The sequence below is a fragment of the Podarcis cretensis genome (assembly GCF_951804945.1).
Source record: "Podarcis cretensis genome assembly, chromosome: 9".
NCBI lineage: Eukaryota > Metazoa > Chordata > Lepidosauria > Squamata > Lacertidae > Podarcis > Podarcis cretensis.
This window is the reverse complement of record NC_137178.1, coordinates 38067086-38091485: the sequence shown is the minus strand read 5'-3', so window position 1 is coordinate 38091485 and position 24400 is coordinate 38067086. Positions and strand designations below refer to the sequence as shown.

The window sequence follows — 24400 nt, the reverse complement described above, 5'->3', positions numbered from 1 at the left end:
TATGATTTATTCAGCTAATGGGAAAGGAGCATGACCCCCTGTGGCCACAGAAAGAGAGCTGCATGTGGGTTTAATGCTTTCACCACAAAAATGTCTGCTATGACTAAGCTGTGTGGCTGAAGTCACTGTCGGAATGGTGCTAAAAAGGAACTTAGGCATTAAGTGTGCACTATTTACTATAGATTGGCTCTTGGGATTAGGCCAAGGGTTTCTTACTCAGTTTCAAAGAATAGCATGGAAGCTGCTAAGAAAATTAGAGCTGAGCAATTTATTTTTACCAGTGTCCCCAGTGAGTTCTTCGGTGAAGCGTTTGCCTCATAACCCTATTCCCAACCCCCCACCAACCCCAACGTCAGTTACCAAAGGGCAGCACAAAATGTGCCCGTCGGTTTGTTTCTGAGCTTCAGAGGGCTTATTGATTTCATTTCCCTCATTTTGTCTTACTTCGCCTCATGTGGAAAGCAAGATGTCACAACTTATAAGGCAACAAAAGTCTCCTGAGGAAAAACAAGCACTGGTCATGCTGTAGTATATATGATATTATGGGTGGAATTAGCACTTATTTCATGTGCTGGTGTCACATTCCAACCACCCCCACTCTAATATATAAAAACAACCCTGAGGTTATAATATCTGACATCACTCCCCCTCTTCTCCCCTGAACGGTTCCACCCCACATAATGCCCTACTGTATTTTTTTAAAAAAATGGTGTCTGTTTGTGCTGGTAACCCAGGTCACCCAAACACTCCGATGATACCATGGCAGCAACACATGGCTGTTGGTAGGGTGGCCTTTATAGAGGACAGCCCTCTGTTTCAAGGGCTGCCAGAAGACAGTCCTCTATTTGACGGTCCAAGTCTGGTCTAAAGGCTATCAGTGGCTACTAGCCACAATGACTCTGCTCTGCCTCTGCAGTCAGAGGTGATATGCTCCTGAATACCATCTGCAGGAAATCAGATGGCTTCTCATAGACATCTGATTGGCCACTGTGAGAATAAGATGCTTGACTAGGTTGGGAGCCATAAGAAGAGAGAGCAGGAGACTTGAAATAGCCCAGTTAGCACCTGAATAGGAGAACAGGTGCATGGATTACCTGGGCACAGTCTTCCTCACAATAATGAGATGTGTTTCTATTTGAATTGTAATGATTTATTTCTAAATTTGCATATAGACATATAAATTAGCCCGTATACATTTAATGATGCATTTCATCTTTTTTTGTGGGGAGGGAAGCTATGCTTAAGTATCCATTCTAGCTGCCAGTCGCCTTTCCTCCTCTCTCAACTGTGTCTGATGCTGTTGAAATGCTTTGGCCCAGTATCCTTTCACTATAGCAGTAGCAGGGAAGTGACAACCACAGATAAGGATTTGTGGTTCTTTTGCCATTATCCTTTGTACAAAAAAATAGCAAACCCTCAGGGAAATGGGAAGTATCAAAGTGGGGAGGGAGAGCTTGAAATGGCTTTTGTAAAATGCAGTTAACGCCCAACGTATTTCAGTGGAAGCTTTTCTCATGGGACAATTGTGCAATTTGTTGAGTTATGGTGTGAGGCAAGGTATCGTTTGAAAGATATTGTGTTGCTAGAAATTGAATTTGTGTGCCCCTGAGGAAGATTTCCACTGAAACACATTGGACAATTTCACTATCTTATTAATGGCGGATGGAGGCTAACAGATCGAGATTGAATCCTGACAAGACAGAAGTACTGTTTCTGGGGGACAGGAGGCGGGCAGGTGTGGAGGATTCCCTGGTCCTGAATGGGGTAACTGTGCCCCTGAAGGACCAGGTGCGCAGCCTGGGAGTCATTTTGGACTCACAGCTGTCCATGGAGGCACAGGTCAAATCCATGTCCATGGCAGATGTGTACCAGCTCCATCTGGTACGCAGGCTGAGACCCTATCTGCCTGCGGACTGCCTCGCCAGAGTGGTGCATGCTCTGGTTATCTCCCGCTTAGACTACTGCAATGCGCTCTACGTGGGGCTACCTTTGAAGGTGACCCGGAAACTACAACTAATCCAGAACGCAGCAGCCAGACTGGTGACTGGGAACGGCCGCCGAGACCATATAACACCGGTCTTGAAAGACCTACATTGGCTCCCAGTACGTTTCCGAGCACAATTCAAAGTGTTGGTGCTGACCTTTAAAGCCCTAAACGGCCTCGGTCCAGTATACCTGAAGGAGCGTCTCCACCCCCATCGTTCTACCCGGACACTAAGGTCCAGCACCGAGGGCCTTCTGGCGGTTCCCTCACTGCGAGAAGCCAAGTTACAGAGAACCAGGCAGAGGGCCTTCTGTGGAATGCCCTCCCACCAGATGTCAAAGAGAACAACAACTACCAGACTTTTAGAAGACATCTGAAGGCAGCCTTGTTTAGGGAAGCTTTTAAAGTTTGATGTATCACAGTATTTTAATATTCTTTTGGAAGCCGCCCAGAGTGGCTGGGGAAGCCCAGCCAAATGGGCGGGGTATAAATAATAAATTATTATTATTATTATTATTATTATTATTATTATTATTATTAAAGTTCTCTACATTTTTTAACCCTACTTTGAGGTTTGCCCCTTCCGTATTTGGTGCTGCCATCTTTCTCTCTCTCTCTTAGCCCTTTGAGCAGATGGTTGCATTATAGATCTGACTCATTGAGTGAGTGCTGTTAAAGGTTAAAATATGGTGTATGGATCAGGGATACAGTATGTCAAAAAGAACCCAGATTAGAATTTAGGATGGAACCTTCACCAGCTTTCAATCTGATCAGAATTAAAGCTGTGATATCCCTTACTGCAGGGTTGAGAAACAAATCCCACCAGCCCCAGGGAGCACTGTTGATGGTTAGGGATGATGGGAGTTGTAGTCCAGCAACATCTGCATGGCCAAAGGTCTCCTTGTCTCCTTGCATTTTGGAACATCTTCTGTGATGAAACAGGTTTCTGACATTTGAGTTGGGCAGTGAATGAGAAGAACAGTAAGGAATAACAGGACAGGAATGAAAACACGATGCAAAATGTTCCTTATACAATCACTTCTAATATATTATTTTACTGTTGTAAACTAGGTTGGGATTTATTTTCAAATGAAAAGTGGTACAGAAATTATTTTAAATAAGACAGGATAAATAAATATATTGCTTCCCACCTACTTTTCAAAGGGGAGTGGAGGTGGGAACCGTGATGAAAATGTACCTGAATCCCATTGTGGATGTTCTGTGCCTCAGTCAAACATGCTGGCATGCAGGCATGAACTAGGCTGCTTTCCAGATGGATCAGCAACAAGTGCTGTACATCTGTGCATGGCATGAGCTGTACGCAGGTGTTTCAGCTGGTGTTTGCTGCCCACAGTTGCAAACAGAACTCTAGGAAGGGAGAGGGGATCACCCAGACTGCTTCCTGGATCTATACCAAAAGCCAAGGAGGGTGTCAGCCCACCCACTGTCGATACACAGTCTGTCTTCTTGTTTGGCCTTACTCTGCAAGATTTAGATCTGATAGTTTCTCATAGTTCTGGGTATCACAACACTGTTTAACCACATATCTATTTCTAGTTCAAAAAGGCAAAAACTCGCTGAAGATCTCTGCTCCCCTGCTTCAATTATTGTTTTCTGCTGGGCCTCAACAAATGGAAAAGAGAGGCCCCTCTCCCCCAAAGTGAAATCTTAGTATTCTTAAATTATCTTGTGGTTCTTACCACAGAGTAAAAGACACCATAACACTGACTTTTCTTCTTCTGTGTTTTAAAGAATAGATCTGTATCTCTGCAGTAAAAGCAATGATTTTTTATTTTTTTTGGGTGGTGGGGAATAGGCAGCACTGTGTGTATCACATTTTTTAAAAAAGAATATCTACACCAAAGTCGCCCAAATTAAATGTAAAAAAGATTTTGCTTGGCTTAAGTTATTTTATTTTGTGTTATTTGCGTAATGACACAATTGCCAGCCATGAGGAAGGAAGAGAGATGTTTAAGCTGCAGTCCCATAATTTCTTAACTTGCAATGATCTCTCACTGAACTCAATGAGACCTATGTCTGGGTAGATTTAAAGCACATTTAATGAGCGTTTAAAACACATGGCCCTGGAAAATGTAGTTCTTAAGGGTGCTTGGAATTGTAACTGTGAAGGACAAACTACAATTCCCAAGATTCATTTGGGGAAACCATGTGCATTAAAAGTACTTTTCATGTATGGTATGGATGTAACTGAACATTGTACATCTTACTCAACCTTCACCTTCAGAGATTTCACCACAGATTGCCCATACATTGTCAAAGCAATATTTGCAGCTATATGGACTAGAAACTTGCTTTTTTATTTAATTGATGCAGCCAGAGATTATCAGGAGTTGTGTTTACTGTTATTTCATATTGCATTTCAGAGCCAGAACCTAGAATTGAAGCAAATTTTGGTCTGCGTGAGTCCCCAGATCAAACTAAGCCCTACTCAGGCTGACAGTTTGAGAAGCTCAACTGCCTACCTAACATTTGCTAAACCCATCGCATGTGCAAATAAGCAGCAACCTATTACTCTGTTGCCTCTTCAAGCCAATTGAAATGCTGTTTCTGGGCCAAAAGTTAACTTCAGCTTGATGGAAATTCTTTTGAGCTGGATGAATTTCTACTTGAGAGAGATGTGTGTGGTCTCAGATGAAGGTTATGATGTCAAATGGCAATGATCTCAGAGGAGATCCTGCAGTGGCAACTGAATGGAGAACATGTCTCTCCACTGCACACAACCCCATGTATTTTTCCAGTAGGCAATAAATTGTTCTCTGTAGCAAAGCCATCTTTATACAGTAAGCAAACAGCAGTAGAATTGTATCTCACAAAGAACTGGGTAAATTCTTCTTACTGTGAAATACGTCAGTAAATGGAATAATCATCACCCTTTTGATATCTCCCCTCTGGTGCAAAATAGGATAAAGGGATAAGCATACAGATGCATCCTTTGAGTAGAAGGATGATGATTTTAAGCGTTAGTCAAAATGTCTTTTTTTCCCCAAAAAAAGAAAGAAAGAAGTGTAAACATTAAGTTTTCACACTGTGGGTTTACTATTAATTTTCTTTCCCGTTTTAGGTGTTTGAAGACTGTTTCTTTCAACATCATCCAATTTTCTCTGTTTTACTGAAAGACAAGAATGAGACTTATTTTTCCTACAAACTTGGAAATCCCACTGTTCATGTTTTGAAAGCCGTTGACAGGCTCTGACATGCACAGGACCTTTGAATGTGTAGGAATAGTCCATTCAGCTGTCTCATTTGCTTATTTGTAGGTGACACTTTGTGTGCACTGGCCTGGCAATCTCTAAACCAATGAAAGCTTTGCCAAGGGCGAATATAAATGGCACCTAAATATTATGCCTAAAATGGTGGGAGCAGTATTATTCATGGTCGTATTTTTGATGTGCAATGTGTTTTAACAATCCTTCGGAGTCAATTTCCCATTGCAAATGCTTGCAAGGATTAATGGACGAGGAACTGAAGCTGTGACATGGGGTAGATCTTTGCCACAAATGTAAACTGATTGAATAGTCTGTTCTTCTTCCAAGGGGACTGAGGTTCTGAGAGGAAGGCTTAGGGATCTCTACATTCATCTCATTATACCACACTTCTCAGGACTCTTTGGAAGAAGTCATTACTTTTGGGCTGGGGAGGTTGAGGAGGGGGTTGTTGCTGTTTTTTGTATCTTTATTTTAGATCTTGTGATTTATATGGAAATTCTTCAGTTTTGCTGTGTGTGTTTGTTTATGACTACTTTTATTATGTTATAGTTAGGTATTTTTTTCATGCTGTAAGCCGCCTTGAGCATGGTTTGAACTGTGGAAAGGCAGCATACAGATGAAATTATGTATTGCAATTAAACTAATAGAATGTTCAGAAGCAGCCTTTTACTAGGTCACATTATTTGACTATCTGGCCCAGAATTGTAGAGTGGCAGGAGTTTTCCAAGGTCTCTTTCACATCACCTGCTATGTCATCCAGGGATGGAACCTGGGACCATTTGAATGCAAAGTATATCCTCTACCACTGAGGCACTGCCCATCCCCACAGTGAATTGCTAAAGGTATGGCTTCCTTAATCTCTGGAATCCACCCAGGAGGATTCAAAATGGCACCTGCAGGATGAGAGAGCAGGAAGGACCTACCCATATCCTACTCATAATGCTTCTTGGTAAAAAATGGGTATACATTTGTGACTGCAGATAGTCCCAGGATGATTTGCTCAATCCTAGTCATGCAAGCCCTGGCTAAATGTGGCTTAAAAACCATGACTCGCAGGCCCAAGTCCAAATTATATCCATTGAATTATATAACCTGTGTGGTAGAAGAAGCCTACACAACTTATGCTCTGTATCCAACATTGCTTACCGTCTTCTTACAGTCATTCACAAGAAGGGGGAATCCCTCTGCAACTCACAAAGGTGCTAAGGCAGAATGGGTGAAATTTGCAAATAATTACTTACATATGTAAATGAGCTAGACCTGAAAAAGAAGGACACGGATAGGCAAAATCTGAACGCTGATTAACCTTCCAAGGTTTCTGTATGTTTTGGGAAATCTTTTCATTTTAATTCTTCTAGAAACACCAAGGAATTGGCAAACATTTTGTATGGGAAAGGAAACTAGGAAGATTGCAATGGTTACAATGCAGAAGCCATATTTTAAAAGGGAGCTCAGGATGTACCTGATATTGCATACATTCATTTATCAATGTATACATGTGAAGAAGGGCAAACTGGTGTTTTATACCTCAAGAGTCTGCTTCAGCACCCTTTGAGTGACTACCCTGGTATTATAAGAAGTAAAACAACAACAACCAGAAACACCCTGTCACATGGATTCAAACTGCTGACCTTCCAATCAGCAGGCCCAAGGGGCTTGGCGGTTTTAGACCACAGCGCCACCCGCTCCCTTTATATAAGAAGTAAGATATAAATCAATGTCTCCACGCATGATGCATGCAGTGATTACATCAGCCATTTCAAAGGGTTTTGAGTCTGGCAGTTTCCTTACAGACCTCTTTTATATTCAATTACACCTTTTTTATTTGTTTGGAAATGTGGCAAAATAGATTGCTTATGGCATATATAAGAAGATTTAGAAATGTTCAAGGAGGACAACATCCGAGCCTTAATGAAACAAACAAGTTCAATTAATAATGTAAACCTCTATTGGTTACCATATTTCTAATTGAGAGACAATGTGTTATCTAATTTAATAAAATAAAAAAATATTGTCAGTTTGAATCTATCCTTGAGTGAAGGAAGTCAAGAAATGGGTTACCGTTTACCCCCAGAACATAGAAATTACCACTATATGTCCACCAGATTCCACTAGGTTTCCAGGAGTGGCTTTTATATCATATGAATGAAAATCATCAGGGAAGGAAAATGTCATGGAAATGAAACAAAGTGCTGTCTTGAATGCAGCCTGAGAAGGCATACGAGCCTGTATCAGCATGAATGATGCTTCCACTAACTGATTTTTTTAATCAGATGAGAGTATGAAACTAGAGTGGCTCTGGTTTTAATCTTTCCTGCTCCTGAAACACAGCTCTGTTATTGAACATTATATACATATTCTTTAAAATTCTGTCTTAAATCCAGCTCAGGGATGTTATTCAAAGACAGACTGGCCCATAAACAGAATGTTCTCCATCCTGGACCATAACAAATCTCCTGGCGTTAAGTTGAGCACAGATACATTCCCCAGTCTGTACAAAGCTGGATGATGCCTACATTTAAGATTAAAACTTTATGGATATCAGATCCTTTCTCAGTGCTGAACGATTTCACTATGCTCCCCAAGACGAGATGTCTAGCAGATCCAAAGTAAGGGAAAGAAAAAAGAAATACAGGAGGAGAAGATCCTTGCTGAGTTCCTCTTAGGGAAATAACCAGAGAAGACAGTAAGCTATTCATAAGGATTAAGGCTAATGGGTGAAAGTAAATTGTTTTAATTAGGTTTCTGAATTTTAATCCAAAACAAAACTCACTCCAGGCATGCTGCAGATAGCAGCCAACAATCCCCACGGCATCAGATGCCTGTTCAACTTCTCGAAAAGAAGATCGCCGTCATCCCTCACCTCTCCTAACATATGTAGCACTCTTCTTAAATTCATCAGCTGCCTCTCTGCCTGGCATGAAATTGCCTTGATCTTGATTTACAATGGTAGTAAGACTTTTGTTTAGTCTTGCGGTTCACAGTTTAGTAAATATTTTTTAAGTCCACATTTAACAAAGATACAGGATAAGAGTTACTACATTTCTCCGGGGGGGGGGGGGGCTTGCTCATTTTTTTGCATTTGTAGAATATTGCTCCTTTCACTTGCTGGTGGGATTTTATTTCTTTACTGATTTGCACAAGATATTTTGGAGGTACTAGGTGGGATCCAGGGATAAAAGACCCATTTAAGACATCTTCTAGCACTCTGCTCCTAAAGCTAGCTCTCTCCTCCAGTGGATCTACAAGACTATGGCATTGCTTCTGCATCCATAAATCTCTCTTCACTTAAAGGTATTGTGGACACCACCCATCAAGCAGTGTCTCTGAGCATCCACCCTTTCCTTCAGCAGGACTTGTGCAACATTCCTGCACTAGACCCACTGAGCTGCATTGAGATGCTCAGCAACATTGTCTAGTAAAGCTTAGACCCAAGCAGATCCCTGCTCCATCTAGCTCAGTAAGGTTTATACCAGAGGTGGAGAAGCTTTTCCAACCTTGCAACATGATATGCAGATGAACTTGGATCCTGACTGTAGGTTTCCCACAGGCATCTGGACCATTAGCCTGATCCAGCAGGGTCTTCTTATGCTCTTACGTTCTTAATGTTGAGATGCATCTCCAAAGGCAACACACACCTACATAGTCTAAAGCAGGGTTTCCCAAACATGGGTCTCCAGCTGTTTTTGGACTACACTTCCCATCATCCCTGACCACTGAGCACACTAGCTAGGGCTGGGAGTTGTAGTCCAACATCATCCCGGAGCAGTGTTTCCCAAACATGGGTCTCCAGCTGTTTTCGGACTACAATTCCCATCATCCCTGACCACTGGTCCTGCTAGATTCAGGTAGGTGAAATAAATAAAAAATTGTCAAAGGTTTAAAAATTGCTACTGGACAATTTTTAAATTTTTTATTTATTTCGACTGGTCCTGCTAGCTAGGGATGATGGGAGTTGTAGCCCAAACAGTACTCTTCTTCTTCTTCTTCTTCTTCTTCTTCTTCTTCTTCTTCTTCTCCCCCCCCACTCCGTTTTTGGGTTGTTCAAGACCACTCTCTCTCTCTCTTCTTGCACAAGTAACTTGCACATGGAGGGCTGAACCCAACACTGCAGCGCCATTGGTGCAACAGAATGCTGGCGCAGCACTGGAGACATTGCAAAAGGATTGGAAGATCCTTTGGCCCAACATTGGTGCTGCAATCTGTGTGCGTGGGCCAGGAGTTTGCCACAGGCATCCAGATTCCAATCTTTGTCTCTTGACTCAAATGATGCATGCATCCATTAGCACATTCAGTATCAGTGAGTTCCAAGATAGAATTGTGTGCTGTGGAAAATAAAGGTTTTCTTGGTTCAAGATTACTTGTGCAGGCAGGCCCCATGATCCTTGCCTACATGTGAAACTTGGTTCCTATCCTCTGTGAAGCCGAGGAAGTTAGTTCTTCACTTCTCATACTCAACTAAAACGTCAGCAGGGAACTGTCAGATTTACTGGGCACAATGGTACAAACTGTTCACTATATCCTGTTTTTAAATGTCAACTTTTTTTTCCTCTGTGGGTGGGCTGACTAAACAGAGACTTTTAACATGGTACTTTGCTGTTTTCTAAACAGAGCAGCTACGCATGCTATCTAGTTTATATACAGCTTTTTAAAAAGCAGGGCACCCTTATAAATATGCTGGGTTTAAAAGAAACTGACCTGACCAAAAAAAAAAGTGTTTTGTTTATAATATCTAAACCTTTTATTCATTTGAGGATTTATTTATTTATTTTTGAAAAAAAACATATTTTACTCATTACTTTCCTGTCTGCCTGGTTTTCTGTGTTTTCGAAATAATTATGCATAGATCTTACAGTACAGTACAGCCAATGTTTTTTACAGAGGTTTTTTTTTTTTTGTTCTGACACACAACACGGAATGTAGCTAATCAAAACAGATGTGTTTACCTTGCGCTGCTAGCAGTAATTTTAAAAGGATACATATAAAAACGTGTTTTGGTGTTTCAGCTGTGCAACATGGAATAAAAGCTGTAAATGCCAATTCATACCAAATTATGGAGAATAAAACAAACAAACATTCTAAAACAAATACAGTGGGTTGGGGTTCTTTTTTAAAGGACAAGCTCTGCAGCAGGGTTTAGATGCTCCTCTCGTTCCTTAGGGCTTTTCTGTATGAATACTACATCCCCTCCACACATTCACGTTTTGACTTCCTCCACTGCAAGGAACAACCTTTCTTTCACAGCAACAGACTTGATATTGGGACAAGATATCATACCAGAGATGTGCAGAAGAGATTCACTTCAGTACAGTGGTACCCCGGGTTACATATGCTTCAGGTTACAGACTCCGCTAACCCAGAAATAGTGCTTCAGGTTAAGAACTTTGCTTCAGGATGAGAACAGAAATCGTGCTCCAGCGGCATGGCAGCAGCAGGAGGCCCCATTAGCTAAAGTGGTACTTCAGGTTAAGAACAGTTTCAGGTTAAGTACGGACCTCCAGAACGAATTAAGTACTTAACCCGAGGTACCACTGTACTCCAAAGCTTCAATGCAAAGGGAAGGCCAGTGTTGTGTAGGGGTTAGGCTGTAGGGCTGGGACGTGGGAGAGCAGGGTTCAAATCCCCACTCAGCCATAAAGCTCATGACCTTAGGCCAGCCACAAAATTTCATAATTTTGTAAGACTTTTTTGAAGAGTGATTAACTAGTAGTTGCAATGTTCAAAGGTCTGCTACACACTTTTGTATGAGTTCTGACTAGAGCTGTGCACAAATGGCCTCTTGAAATTAGGTATCTACCCTGTTGATGAGAGAAGAATTGCTATGCCACTTCTAGTTTACAGTTGACCAGCAATGGCTGGGTGCTGTCTGGACGCAGCCTTTGGGGGCATGATCACGTACACAGAAATTTACATTGTGTGGAAAAATTATTGGCCAGCAACTCTCCAGGTTCTTTTGCTTGTCAGAATCCAACTCACTTTCTCATCCCAAGTGGAAGTACTAAAAACTTCATGTGTTCTTAATTTCATACTGGACAGATATTGGCTGTATTATTCCAAGAGGGGCTTTCAGGAAAATCCACTTTGCTTTCTGACTGCATTGTATCACCTTCTTCGCAGCAGGACCATTTTTGTGCTGCAGCTGACATAGGTTACTCTTGTGGCCACATCAGTTTGTGTATCAGATGTTCTTTGAGCAGATGATGGTTTGATTCAGACATACTAACGAAACATAGTTTGTTGTTATGTGCTTACATAGTTCCCCCTACCTTCCATCTCTCATTTGTGCATCTGGGAGGAGATGTAAAGCTTCCTTTGAGAAGCTAATTAGCTTCCATCACAGAGTTCCAGTGTGTTGTGAGAGGCAGTGTACTGTCATGGTTAGAGTGTTGAATGAGGACCTGGGAAATCAGGTTTCAAATCCCCACTCAGCCATTAAACTCACTGGGTGATTGTGGGACAGTCAGTCTCTCAGTCTAATTCACAAGGATGAACTGAGGATAAAATGGGGAAGGGAAGGAGCATGTATATTGCCTTCAACTCCTTGGGGAATGGTGGGATATAAATGTTATACATTTTAAAAACCAAAAATACTTTCTTCTAAATACATGAAACTGGTTTGTACAAACCAAGATACAAAACTAGGATACCAAACCTAAACCATGGCTTGGTCCCCTAGTTTGTTAACTAACTATGGTTTGTACAGGTCATAGCTTCCTGGGACTCAGCTACATTCATAAAGATAAAACACTTTATATGCGTTATAACACTGTGGCACCAGATGGTGCTGTGGAGTGCCACTTTCATCAACATGATTTCCCTTTATGAAGTTTACAACGCGTTTAACTGAAATGCCCAGTAGTTAATTCAACAGGATTAATTCCAAGTATTTCAGCCTATACCTGGAACAGTGGGGAAGGAGGTAGTGGATGAGCCTGAGATTTATAACGACAAGCCATGCTTTGTTGCAACATCTGATGTGGGACATTATATATGGTGGTTTGAATCAAGTTAGATCTAATTCCATGAGAAATTTAATTCACAGCAAAATACTAGTGCAAACAAGGCTTGCCATTCTTAGCTTAAGCATATTACATGGAATTAATTCCCACTAAAATCAGCGGAGCATACTTGTTCTAAGTATTGTGTTCAGGATCAGGGTGGAAATCACTTCCTCCATTTTCAAAAGTGACTTACAGGGAATTTCCATATGCGGTTTCATTTTATCATCTTCAGAGTTGTATAATTTTAATGGAAACCCATCTGGTTGTTTAAAAGCCTGTTCCATGCTTCCCAGATCCTGGTACCCAAAACACAGCTCCACTGTGACGATGTTGGAGGACCGAGCAGTCTTTTGGATGTGTGGGAAATGGCATGCATGTTTATATGGTCGTGGTTTCACCTTACGCATGGACCACCAGGCTTTAATGACACATTTGGCCACAGAAGGTTCAGGCCACTGACCACTTTGTTTACCCCACTGAGCCAACTCACTGGCAAAGTGAAAGTTTCTGTCTCAGTTGCCAAAACATGGGATAAGACAAAAGATTGCTTGTCCATTTTTGCCACTTGAATACAAACATGAGAGATTCTTAAGGAACACATATTTTCCATGTTTATAGAATCTGTTACGGAGAGATGTCACTCATGCTATTTTGCCGGGAAATATGTACATTCAGTTTTGGGAAGTGCACTTAGGCAACAATTACGTTTATTAAAAAACTGAATAAATTCCAATAACTTTTAAGTGCCCTTTTAAAGAGAATAGCTTGGCATGTTCATTTATACACATGCATGAGAAGGAGGGATAATTATATATGTGTAGTAGGATGTCCATGCTCTGTGTAATGCCTGTGCATTGTCACAATGATTTAACGCACATATATATATTCACACAGGGACAGGGGTGGCACTGTGGATTAAACCACAGAGCCTAGGACTTGCCGATCAGAAGGTCAGCGGTTCAAATCCCCACGACAGGGTAAGCTCCCGTTGCTCGGTCCCTGCTCCTGCCAACCTAGCAGTTTGAAAGCACGTCAAAGTGCAAGTAGATAAATACTTCCAGCGGAAAGGTAAACGGCATTTCTGTGTGCTGCTCTGGTTCATGAGAAGCGGCTTAGTCATGCTGGCCACATGACCCGGAAGCTGTACGCCGGCTCCCTCGGCCAATAAAGTGAGATGAGCGCTGCAACCCCAGAGTCGGCCACGACTGGACCTGATGGTCAGGGGTCCCCTTTACCCTTTATATATTCACACAAATGTGAAAATTAGCAACTTATGGACACAGGAAATTCCCTTGTACTGAGTCAGACCATAGGTTTCAGACACCGGCATTCCTCAGTCCTACCTGGAGACACCAGTGATTGAACTTGGGACTTTCTGCATGCAAGGTGGATCTACAACCAAGCAATGGTCCTTCCACAGTTCACAGCAGAAAGCAAGAATCACCATCCCACAGTACAGTGGCATATTGCATTAATACCTGGAAGTTATTTGTAACTCCTTTGAACCTGGCATAACACCTTGCATTTTTTAACCATCCACCCATTCATCATAGAAAAGATGCAAAGAATAGTCTCAGGCCATTGGCGATCTCTTTAGGAACTGAGTGGGGTGGGATATAAATGGTCCAGGGTAAAGATAGAGATGAAGTAAAGGGCTTTTTCTGTCCTTGAGCTCAGATTGTAGTACAGTACTAGTTCAGTAGTAGAGGATCTGCTTTGCATGCAGAAGGTCCCTTGTTCAGTCCTTGGCATTTCTTGGTAGGAGTGGGAGTGTCTCCTGCCTGAAACCTTGGAGAGGCACTGCCAGTCACTTTGAGCTAAATGGACCAATTGGTCTGACTCAGTACAAGGCAGCTTCCTGTGTTGCTGTGGCTTTTCTAGAATGGAAATTCTGGTCCCTTTGTTGACATAGGACACAACTCTATCCTGAGTCAGAGTTTCCACAACTTGCTTGCCACTGCCAGAAATTCATACAGTGCTTCGTCAGTGGAGGTAGACTGGATTACTGCAAAAGTGACCTTGCTGTGGTCATTGCAGTCATGTTTGTGGCATTTATCATCTCAATCATTTAACAATATTTATCCCACAGTAAGAAAGCCAAAAGGTTTGGCAGCTGATCCCAACCATTTAAGTGTTACTTCTTGCCCCCAAGGCAGGCATGAGAATGAGGAAGTATGTTGCTTTTCTCCTAGTGTTCAAGAGACCTGGAACATCAGCCAGAGGGATTGCTCTTGATATGATGGTGACAATGGATATTCAGCCAAAAATGGATTTTGTAATACATTCTGGAAGTCACAGTGAGTATAGGATTTGTCTCCAGAGGGAGGAAGTAGGGCAGGCAAGGCAAATGACAAATGGATTACCATTCAGCAACACATTTTCAGTCAGAAGGCCTTTGCACCTACCAACATGAATGGCAGGGTTCAGCTCAACACAGTGCACAAATATAGCATATTGGACCTATAACATATCTGTATATAGCACAGTGGACCTATAGCATGTCTGACTGTGTTCCTTGAGTATGTGATTATGTCAAACCCCATCCTGAGTGTTTGGGGGAGGAAAGGCAGTTTGGAAATAAAATAAATCAGCTGGCAAAATGAGCTCCTGGCCACATCCAGAAGCAATGTCAGGTTCAGGAAGTCTCCCAAGCTCTGAATCTTATTCTTAAGGGTAGTATAACAGGTTATGCACCTACATCATTCAAAATAGATTTCCCAGGCTACCCCCCCCCCCACACATCAAAATGCTAATCTTATGTGCATTTAGCCTTAGACATTTGGTCAGAATTTTAGCAGTTTCACCAGAACCAGATGAGAAATGAGAAATGGTTGTGGGCAGCATACTGGTGTCATCACACACCAAATACCCTGAGGGCCTTTCAAATGTGTGTTTAAGTAAAATAATGTACTGCTGTTTGTGTGTATTTATTCATTGAACTAATACCCCATCCTTCCTCTTGAAGGAACCCAGGGCACTTTCCCTCTTGACATACACTAGATCCAACATTGGTCCTGGATATCTGGGTGACAACGGTGGCAACAAGTGCACTTATGCCCTTTCAACTGGTGTGCTAGTTTTGTCTCTTCCTGGAGAAGGCAATTCTGGCCACATTTCTGCATATCTTAGTCAATTCTGGATTAGATTCCTGTGGTATGTTTTGTGTACAATTGATGAACGTTTGAAAACTGCAGTTGGTACAAATTGCATTGACCTGAATGCCTTCAGCTGTCTGGGTTTTAAAACTTATTACACCAGACTTTTACCATCTGCACTAACTCCCTGTTTGTTTCCAGGCCCAGTTTAACTCTCTGGTTTTTACGTATAAAGCCCTAAATGGCTTGGGATCAGGGTATCTGAAGAACCTCCTCCTTCCAGACAAACCACCCCACAAATTACGGTCATCATCAGATGCCCTGTTCCACGTCAAGGGAGATGCAGGTAGCAGGTCACAGAAAATGGGGCCTACTCTTGATTGTGGAACTCTCTCCCAAAAGAGGTTTGACTGGTCCCTTCACTGATAGTTTGTAGGTGGGCAGAGTCAAAGCATTTTATTTTATGGAGTTTAATTGTATGTCAACTTCACACATTGCAGTTCTTATTTTGTTTCTTTACCTAGTAATTTGGCTCTTCTCGATTTCTATTGTACCAGCGGTGTGTTTTAATTATTGTGAATCATCACGGGGGCCCTCATGGGGGCTGAAATGTGATATATGAATGTTTCAATAAGCAAATAAATAAGGGACACCAAGGGGGCAGCTGAGGGCAATCCCAAATAGAGTAAGAACTGCAGCAGAGACATTGTGGTGGAACCATACCCTAAAAGGATGTGCAGCGTGACAGGATAACTGAAACAGTTTGAACTTGCCATTTACAAGAAGCAATTAACATTGCATATTACAGAGTAGAACCTACAGCACACAGCAGAATTTGTTATAACTTGGTGTCAGCTGATTTTGACTGGTTTGTGGCTGCAAACTGATATTAACCACGACAAAAAGTGACTCTGTTTGGCTTTTTATTTCCATGCAGACATGGTAGACTTAATATGTCCATGTCTGATGACATTAAAATTATCTTTCTTTTCTTTTTTAACTTTAACAAATGTGATCTGCACATTTAATGTGTCCTCTCACCATTTTCCTTTGTGGCAACATGCAAGCTATATTTGGTGTTGCTGTCTTCTCTGTCAGATTATTTAGTGCAGGCTGCATAACCAGTGTGTGTATTTTTCTTTTTAATGGGTCATTTCACTGCCACATACCTAAACAGCTGGAATGAACTGATACTTAGTGATGGTAACATTCTGGGCAATGTTAACATCTGTTTCTCTTTGGAAATTTAAAGGCCAGTTGAGATTTAGAAAGCAATTGACCAGTATTGCACTACTAACTTCTTACTCTATATGTGGCATATTTTAATAGACCAATCTTTGTAATTTGGAGAATGTGGGCTTATCTTCCACCATGTGGTTAAACTGTCACCGCAGCCAGTACTAGAAAAGTAAACCTTAATTGGAAATTATAGCTTTCCATTCAAAAGTAGCCCTGGAACCTTGCTTTTCTTATGTTGAGGAATCTTTTGACACATCAGAAAATCAGTGGCTATTCAGTCCAATCGGTCCAAATCAGTCCAATTCAGGAAAATCGGTGGCTATTCAGTCTATGGGACAGTTTGTGTAAAGCTGTCTCCTGATAGATAAAAGTAGCTATGGCTCCAATCTTATATACTTACCTGGGTGTAAGTCCCATTGAACTCAGCAGGACTTACTTCTGTGTAAGGATGCACAGGATTACACTTGTAAATGACAGTAGGTGGATTTTTAATAAAATCTGGGGTGATTCAGTTCTCTCAATTCCTCATTTTCCCATTCTTAAATTCAGTTCTCCACATTTTGCAGTGATATGCATTTTTTAAAAAAATATTGTGAAAGTAATTAGCATTTTAGGGTGAATCCACCTAATAAACACATTTTAATACACTGTTTTGACTAATGTGCACATTTTTGCAAGAAATTTCCCCTAAGATAATGCATTTATGCCTATTATTTTCAGTAAGATTTGGCTTTAAATGCATACTGAACCACATTTCTCCTCCATCCCTACTTATGCTCTCTCAACAGGAGTCCTTTGGGCATTTTATCTGCCTTCAGTTCTCCCTCTCCCCTGCCTTTGGAATGCAGAATTGGGCTTTAAAATAAAATTAAGGCAATAAATAAAACCTGCAAAACAATCAATCAGTAAGTAATTAAATTAAAGAAATCAATAATATGCAATACCTCCCCCCCAAACCCCTAAGAACCTGCAAAACAAAAAATAATAATAAAACCCTCTGTATAGCTCAATGGTAGAACACATACTTTGCAGACATAAGGTCAGAGTTCAAAGTTCAAATCCCTGGCCCCACCAATTAAATCAGAGTGGCCCAACTTTTCATACCAAGTGGGCCACAGAGTATTTTGACACAGAACCTGCAGGCACCACACTGCCTTGTCATGCAGGGAAGGAGGGAGCAAGGCCTATGTTACAAGCTGGAGTAGGCTTGCAACAGGTGAGGGTCACATGCCTCGTCAAGCCCAGATGCTGCAATCTGCATGCAAAGTCCAAAAGGGAAGTGGAGCTGAAGTGCTGTGTCTGCTCAACTGCCCATGTTGATGGGCCTCAGCTTGTTCCAGGATCTCTGTGGAACTTTGAACACATGGATTGACCCTGGGCTGGGGGCTTGACATATTGACTTGACACCAGGTAGGCCAGGGGTTTGGGATGGGGGTGGGATCAAATGTTGCTGAGGGCCACCCAAAAAATCCTTGAGGGCCACATGTGGTCCTTGGGCCATGATTTGGACCAGTAGGACAGGGAAATATCTCTTTTTTACACCCTGGAGTGCCAATACCTGTCACAAGTAGAGAATACTGGGCAAAATGATTTAAGTCAATGACTAGCAGCCAAAGGAGTAAATCACTTCACACTTAAAAACCACCTGTTCTCTGTAAATATGGCAGTTGCCTAGCATCAAAAACCAACAGAGAGGGGGACGGAATGACTTTTCCCTTGAGAGGAAGTTCTACAGTTCTTGTGCCACCATTGAGGAGTCCCTGTTGCTGGTTAGTCCCACCATATTTCAGTGAGCAGTGGCACCTGGAGCATAGCCTCTGAGGAACATCTGAGGATATGGGTGGTTTAACAAATTATTTTAGTTATCATGGTTACAACCACTGAGGGTTTTAGTTTAAAGGTCAACACCAGAAGTTTGAATTGAGCCTGGAAGCAACAGGGAGTCAACAAAGATGTTTTAAGATTGGCCACATAAGATCCCTGCAGCCTCCCACATCAGCAAATTGGTGTCTGAATCATGAACATGCTGAAGCTTCTGAGAACATTTGAAAAGCAGACCCATATAAAGTGTCTACAGTAGCCCAGTCCTAATATGATTAAAACATGGTGTTCTGTGGAACTGGCATTTCTTTTCAATTGCCCTAATACCCATGAATTCAGTTTCCTAAACTGCTACTGTTCTATAAGAGGTTGTTGGCATCTGTCTTGAGACAATGGAGTGCACCTTCAGGAATGAAGTCCAACCAGTGCAGCACCTAAGTGACATCTGACAGGCACAAGCCTTTGCAGCGTGTATGGAGGTCCTGGGCTGCCCCAACTACAGTATTTGGGAATTGGCCTTTAACCCCGTACAAAAAAGGGATACAAATGCTAGCATGAGAAGTCTAATATTTTGACCCTACTCCCTTGGCTCTCACTTCTGAAGATCCTATTCCCTCAATTCCAGGATAAATACAAAGTTCAGTGGGAACTTTCACTGTAGCTTCTCTGCTGAGTAAAATGTTGTCTCTTGCCTTAATTCTGGAAATAAACTGATCCAAACTAACCCAAAGAATTTTATTCTTTTTGTTCCAATGCAAAAGCACACAAGAAGGAAAGAATCTCTCCTCTGGCTATAGTTCACAGGCCAGGGAATATTTTTAGAGTATTTGGTTGTATTTCTTAAACATTAGAAAAGGAATATCCTACTGAACATATAATTCCCCAATGAAATTTCCAGACTCCAGCACCACTCATAGAAGAATTAAAATAGCTGACACTCCATATCCTTAAAACATGTAGACGTTGCACCTCTTGCTCCTGTCCGATTCACGTCCACCGTTAGTAGCCTAGGACTTCTAAAAGCTAGCACAGGAGATTGTAAACCTCCAATCAATGATAATACATTTAGTCTTCAGGAGGGGAAAGTTCTCTTGTACTCAGGTAGATGGACCGCTGGTCCAATCCCACAGGCTCTTCTTATGTTCTTATTTCTATTCCTTCATCAACCAAACTTCACTGATTTCATTTAAACTTAGCCTTTACTATGGAGTTATTCAGCATGAGTCAATCAGCCCTAAATTTGCCATTTCAGTTACACCAAAACCTGATCCTTGCTTATTCCTCTCCCTTCTCTCTATTTCCCTCAGAGAGCTACAATTCCCATAGTGGTTTAACCATCAACCCTTATTCCCAGAGCAGTCTGGGAAGTGTGGCTCTGGGAGGAGACTAAGGGTCTCCAAACAACTCTCAGCATCTTTCAACTGCAGTTCCCAGAATTCTTTGCGGGAAGGCATTATTGTTTAAAGTGGTATGATAGTGCTTTAACTGTATAGTACAAATGGTGCATAACTGAAGTCATAGCACGCTTACTCATAAGTAAGTTCCAGTTAGTCTGCTGTCCTGAATAAATGTGATTTGGCCATACATCTCCGTTTTCTGCCTATGAAGTTAATTAGACCAGCAAATGAAATATTTCTAACTGCTATGAAAGGGCAAATATTTCTTTCTAAAAATTAGAATGCAAGCTAATTCGTTTTAACATTCAATAATAAACTTGTTCCTTCTCTACATGCCTTTGCTTTAACCAAACAGACTGTTAGAATGTACTGCTTAATTTTAAGCACATGAGTCATGGAGTCACATTATGAGCACATTTGCCTCAGCAGCAACTGTGGGTTTTGTTGTGGGAATTCACCCTGGTTTGGATGTTTTTTTTTCACATGTTTTTCCAAGCAAGCAACTCCCCAGACTATTGTAAACTTCTGCAAGAAACTCACTGCTGCAAAGTGTAGCCTATTACAAGATACATCTAAATGCATTTCCTGCAGTACGTATTGCTGGAAAAGAATACTTTGTGATAATGCCATCTCCCACCTGTCCTGGCTCCCAGGAAGAGGGAAAAAAAACATAATATGGATATCGACACACTGTATAAAGAACAATGCAGGCATTGATTAAGAACATACAAAAAGAGGGATGGGGATTCTGTTGCCTTCCAGATGTTGGACTCCAACTCTCCATCAGCCCAAGGCAGCATGACTGGGATCTATGATTTGAACAACATCTAGAGGGCCACCAGTCTCTCATCTCTGTACTAAAGTTACATCCAACTTTAGCAGCATGGTTCTAAGACCCTCTTTACACAACACATTTTTTGGGAGGGGGGAACCCCCTATGGTTCAATGTTTTTGATAGTGAAGCCTACCCCATGTACTTGATGTTATTGTTCAGATAGACCTTTGCAGAAGAATGTGTAGCCTCCTTTTTCTTCCTTCAGTTGTCCCTCGCCTGCTCTTTGAGTCTCTTGAAGCGTTGCAATATCGATCTTAAAACGTTGCAGCTCTCTTGCAGTAATGGCAGTTCTGCATTCAGGATGCTCGCTGTCTGTGTTATCTGACAAAGTCCATATATTCCATGTTCCAAAGTTCATTTGTCTTTTATGACTGCTAGGTGGTGACCCCACTGGGCACGGTAATCCAGTCAGGGGGGGAAAGGAGGCAGACTGTGTTTAGGCACCTTTTCTAGCCCCTCCTCCTTTTTTGGGTGAGCAGAGTGGATCCTAAGTAGGGCTGCTCAGTCATGGATACAGCTGCCAAGCTGCTCAACTACCTCATTCCTTGAGTCAGAATGACTGAATCTGTATCCACCGAATTTCTAAAATGACAATTGCTGCTATTATAGAGTCCTTCCAGATGAGGGCTTAATATTGCAAATTGGTCATAGAAATATTGCAAATGGGTCACAGATATTGTAAATGAGACGTTGGCAACCTTTTTTTTAAAAAATGTTGCATTTTCTGCAGAAAGGGCAAATTCAGATTGGGGGAGGGGATAGAGGCTGGCATTTTGGTACTGTCAACTTTGCGTAGATACTGTGGAAAAAGCTGCATGCATGAGAAGCACAAATGCCACAGCAGACAGTCATAGGCAAGTGTGTTAGAATTCATACTGCCTGAAATGGAAGCTTTCCTGAGATGTTTGCATGCTTGCAATTACTCAGCAGGAAGTAATCACAGTGCTTCTTTATTATTGCTAAACAGGTCCCAGGCCTGAGCCATGCTATTTTTAAAAAAAGTTCTAATTTAAGCTTTAACCAAACTAAGTTCCATGTAGGAGGTGAATAAGGAAATAGAACCCTTCCATTGTGCAGATGGAGCAGATATGACCGAGAGTCAAGAAAAAAATTGTACATGTTTCTTAGAATTGTTGAGAATCCAAAAGGTCACATACACTTTGGAGAAAGAAAATAGGAATGGTTTTATCCTCTTTCCAAAGAAAATGTTTCCCTAGTCCAAGGAATTAGAGATGTCCAATAACATTTATGTTCAAGAGCTCAGTACCCCCATTCCCATCCTGGTGTCTCTTGAACTTGCTGCTGGGTGGATATTATGAATCTAGGAATACAGTATCAGAAAGTTATATTCAAGTGAATTGGGTGAATTTTGTGTGTGTATTTAAATAACTTTCACATCACAAACTCAAATACATACATGCCTCCAAAGACCTTTAGCTCCAGGTGAATAGGTTTTTCATTTGCACTAAAGTTTTTTCTCGCATTCCATCTGAAATGTTCTGTCCAGAATCATCTTCCTTGCTTGTTGTCCTGTTTTAGGAACTGGGACTAGTAACCAGATCCAATCAAGCAGATTTTATAGTTCATAAAGTGATGATTGCATTTGATAATGCTATTTTAGCCATTCATCTTTGTAAGTGATACAGCTGCTTATCATGCATGGGAAGAGTCTGAAACCTCCTGTCTTCCCTCTGCAAAGTGGTTTAATTCACTTTTGGGAAGCAAGGAAAATTATATTGGAAGAACTAGAGGTACTGAAAGAGGACTGTTGTTTACCCTTTAATTTTAGTACTTTGCCTCTCATAAACTCTCTATTCCTTTATTGTGTTTCATGCTCCATTGTCGTGAATGATTATTTACAAATTGGTGGAAATTGTGTGATCTGATAAAACAATCATCAGTTGGCTCTAACTTGCTTTGAGTCATTTACAAAAAGGTTGGAAACAGTATTAAAGATCTCACACCAGGGCTAACAGCCCAAATCCTATTTCACAGGGGCATACCCAACTGACTTCAGTAGAATTAATTCCTTACCCATACTTCAGAACTATAGGGATGTTACTTCTGGAGCATATGAGTGGGTCGTTGGGCTGTTTATTGCCAAGCAAAGGAACACTCAGTCCAAAAGACCCTGCTTTCCCATTCATTGTACCAAGTTGAACTGATACTGAACTGATTTTTCCATTGGAAAGTTAACCCCTTCTCTCTGAGCTATATAGTTCCCAAAAAATAGCCCTATTTGATTTTGTTGTACTTCAGTAGGATAGCTGTTCCCAACCATTCCAAACTTTTGAGCTTGATGAGTTTTGTAGATCTCAAACTCATTCCTTAACCAAGTAAGAATACGAATTATCACATAAAAAAGAGAAAGAGTCCATTCCAGTGAGGAACGAATATATGAGCTTAAGTCTGGTAGACCTTGAGCTTCAGTTGCCTGTTCCTTTTGTTCATGACATGACCTGCACCTTTAATAGTATTCCATGTTGTGGTGGCTGTTCTGTTTGGTGACACGGACATGTGTGCGTGTGTCCATCAATATTCTCTTCCTTTCAACTGCATCTGGGGAGTAGAGCAGGGAGGAGAATCTGTTCACCACATGCCATTTTTGAGATGTAGCATGGTTTGGTCATACATCCTCTTAAAGCGATTTGGCCACTTGTCATCTGGAAGTATTTTAAAAGGCACCTCGAGGGGGGGTGGATAACAAAGCAAATAGTGCTGGTTTACCACAATGGAACAGATATGGAATGTGATCAGTTAGCTGCAAGCTACAGATAAACACACACACTGAGGAGCCAGCAAAGACAAACAGAAACCATGTTATCATCCGGTCAAACAAGAGGAGTTTGGAGTAAATTGATGGCATTGTTTATATATTTCTCTCTCCCCCACCCCACCCCAAAGAGGTAGCTGAGAGGTTTTGAAAGTCTCTCTCTCTCTCTCTCTCTCTCTTTCTTATAGGCCTCCAGTAGCTTTGGTTTATTTTTATATGTCTCTTCTGGGGTTAGGTGGGTCATATTATTTATTTCATGAGATGTGTTGTGTATTCTTTTGTATGGAATGCAAAAGAATAACTGGAGTAACCATAGGACTATCATGTTTTTATCACTTTAGGTAAAACAGCATAATTCTTACTCTTAAATATGTGTAGTTGGAAAATATTACTTTTGTTATTGCCACTGTACTATGAAGTCATTATATATATATATATGTACTATGTACTATATACTGTACTATGAAGTCATTATATATATATATATATAATGTGGCTTATAATTAGCTTAATTTTAAGCTTAAAGAACCTTTTGCAAAATGATATTAGTTCTATCCTATGTAAGCAAGGGTTGACAGGTTTTGAGTAGCCAACTGAAACTTTGTCATCAATAGGATGTGCCCTTGCCACCAAGGAGTGGAGTCTTGTGTCTGATTTCATGGTGCATCTTTGAGCTCCAACCACCCAGCAGGCACATAGAAAACCCATGTGCCTTTTCAGCCCTTCAGCAGTTTCAATCTGGAAGGAATGGGACATGTGGCATGACGTCAAAGGCAAAGAGAAGCTCCTCTGCCGCAGTGGTGGGTTTCACCAGCCACTCTGGGCGGCTTCCAACAGAATATTAAAATACAATAGTCTATTAAACATTAAAAGCTTCTCTAAACAGGGCTGCCTTCAGATGTCTTCTAAAAGTCTGGTAGTTGTTTTTCTCTTTGACATCAGCTGGGAGGGCGTTCCACAGGGCGGGTGCCACTACCGAGAAGGCCCTCTGCCTGGTTCCCTGTAACTTGGCTTCTCACAGCAAGGGA

General features: G+C 41.4%; 1 protein-coding gene across 9 annotated transcripts in view; it reads left to right on the top strand.

Annotated features, from left to right (window-relative positions):
* The window catches only part of LOC307223514 (uncharacterized protein), a 135837-nt gene that overhangs the window by 46449 nt on the left and 64988 nt on the right, over window positions 1–24400 (top strand). For 7 of the 9 annotated variants that reach the window (XM_079989527.1, XM_079989531.1, XM_079989529.1 and 4 more), the window contains one exon: window positions 14405–14509. The exons of 1 other annotated variant lie outside the window; for it this stretch is intronic. In XM_079989527.1, coding sequence (XP_079845653.1) covers window positions 14405–14509 — 105 coding nt within the window. Of the gene's footprint in view, window positions 1–14404; window positions 14510–17334; window positions 17438–24400 lie in introns of those variants that run through there. One more of the 9 variants, XR_013842112.1, reaches the window with a different exon arrangement.